General features: G+C 42.4%; 1 protein-coding gene across 3 annotated transcripts in view; it reads left to right on the top strand.

Annotated features, from left to right (window-relative positions):
• Positions 1-54: 54 nt before the first annotated feature.
• Positions 55-1,877, top strand: part of LOC119337456 (oxidation resistance protein 1-like) — a 4,353-nt gene continuing 2,530 nt past the window's right edge. Inside the window, exons 1-2 of one of the 3 annotated variants that reach the window (XR_005163337.1) lie at positions 55-1,376; positions 1,464-1,536. Coding sequence is in view for 1 of the 3 variants with exons in the window: in XM_037609602.1 (XP_037465499.1) it covers positions 970-1,376; positions 1,464-1,536 (480 nt within the window). In the remaining 2 variants the exon portion in view is untranslated. Of the gene's footprint in view, positions 1,377-1,463; positions 1,537-1,877 lie in introns of those variants that run through there. The other 2 variants (XM_037609602.1, XM_037609604.1) reach the window with 2 other exon arrangements.

Raw genomic sequence — 1,877 nt, 5'->3', positions numbered from 1 at the left:
TCCCTTCTGCTCTGTACGTTTCGCCTTGGGCGTACACCCGACCCAAGTGCTCGTCTCCATTTCTGCGCCTGTGCTTCGTAATCCGCTCGATCGGCCAGCTCCTAGGATGTATGCATGGCTTGCGGCTGGAGATCACATCTGTATGTCTCCGGACTACGCGGTGCACAATTCTAGCGGTTTATGGCATCCTTTGCTGTGTGCTGCTAATTGAGATGGCTGACCCTGTACTAGGATGATTATTGGTACGTATCTGAATGTTTTAAGGCGGCTATCGGTCAAATATAAACTGTGGGAGCAGGAGCATGGAGATCAGTTTGGACTTTGGAGTAGATCTGTACAAGCAAACTAGAGGGGTATTTGTGTGATTGACCAACCAATAGGTAGTTTCGACTGATGAATTGGTGCCTATTCCAGTTCTCATGTGTGTATTTGGGCTTTGGAGAACCCTGACAAGAAAGGTTACTTAGTTTAATATCTAATTTAGGGTGATATGATGTTTGGTTTGCGGGGTTTACAAGTATTTCCCCTTTCTGTTGAGATGCACGACTCGCTAATGGCAATTTGTCAAGTGCCAAAGGCAAAGTTTCAGATGGAAAATATCATTGTTGCCCATTGCTGCTGCTGCAAACCTTTATTTTTTGTGATTGGAGAGTGGATGGTTTCACCTACCAGGACCTCACGCTAGTGCACATTCACTAGCCATAAGTCATTGAGTTCCTGTTTGTATGGTAGTTTTGTGAAAGAAAAGAAACTGAACCTGACATTCATGATAGCTTGTTTAGGAGCAATTGGCATGGCAACTACAACAGCATGTACTGATCATTTTATTGGTCATGCTTTGCTTGGGCTAGAAGCTTAAAGTTCATATCTATCTTGTAGGAGGCCACTGAAGGGCAGGAAAATCGTTATGGTGATGAAGAATCTGAAATTCCTAATGGCCCTGACACATCTTCGTTTCGAGCATTTCTGATGTCATTTATGTCTGCGTCAAGCTCTAGCAATGATTCGATGGAGATCATACCTGAGCAGGATCTGGATATGGAATACCCAACTTTAACACCCGTTGGGAGGGGAATCAAGGAAAGGAAGGGGTTGCTTAGTAGAGGCAAGCATTCCATTGGAAAGATTATTAACAAGGCAGGTAGACTTGGTGGTTTCAGACAAAAATCCGGCCACATCATTGATAATGAAATAGCAAATCAAATAGAGTCAATGTCGTCCGGTTTCGCTCTCAAGGTATCAAAGGGGTCTGCTTCAAATCATAAGTTGCCACCTATGTCTGAACCATCGATGCTTTTATCAGAAATGATGCGAAATGTTCTTTATCCATCTCTTCCTGTTCTTGTTCAAGGAAAGAACTGGATGCTGGTTTACAGGTTATCTTTTGATCCAAATATGTAGTGATTATTATCATTTTGCCAATGCAATTGATTATCTGATGTCTATGTTCATAAATTGTGCAGTACCTGGAGGCATGGGGTATCTCTATCTACTCTGTACAGAAGGAGCATGCTTTGCTCTGGTGATTCACTTCTGGTATGCTACATAACGTGCTTTTGTATATCTTCCATTTTCATGCCCTCATGTGCAATATAATGTCATCTGAATATAGTATCGAAAGATACATGCTTGTCAAGTAGCACTGGCAAGTTTATATAACCTTCTTCATTCACCCAATTAATTTCGCATTCCTAAGCTATTCTATTAGAAGTTTGAGGACGTGCTAATGACTTCATTTTACTGGTGCATATGAAATTTTCCCGACAATATGTGTTTGGTCCTAGGCTCTGAGCACCAAACTTGCTTTGGTTGCGTCCAGCACCTTCCACCATCTTCTATACGAACCTGGGTCATACATGCAGTGGCATAAGGGGTAC

This window comes from Triticum dicoccoides, chromosome 7B, assembly GCF_002162155.2.
Source record: "Triticum dicoccoides isolate Atlit2015 ecotype Zavitan chromosome 7B, WEW_v2.0, whole genome shotgun sequence".
NCBI lineage: Eukaryota > Viridiplantae > Streptophyta > Magnoliopsida > Poales > Poaceae > Triticum > Triticum dicoccoides.
This window is presented reverse-complemented; position numbering and strand designations above follow the sequence as displayed.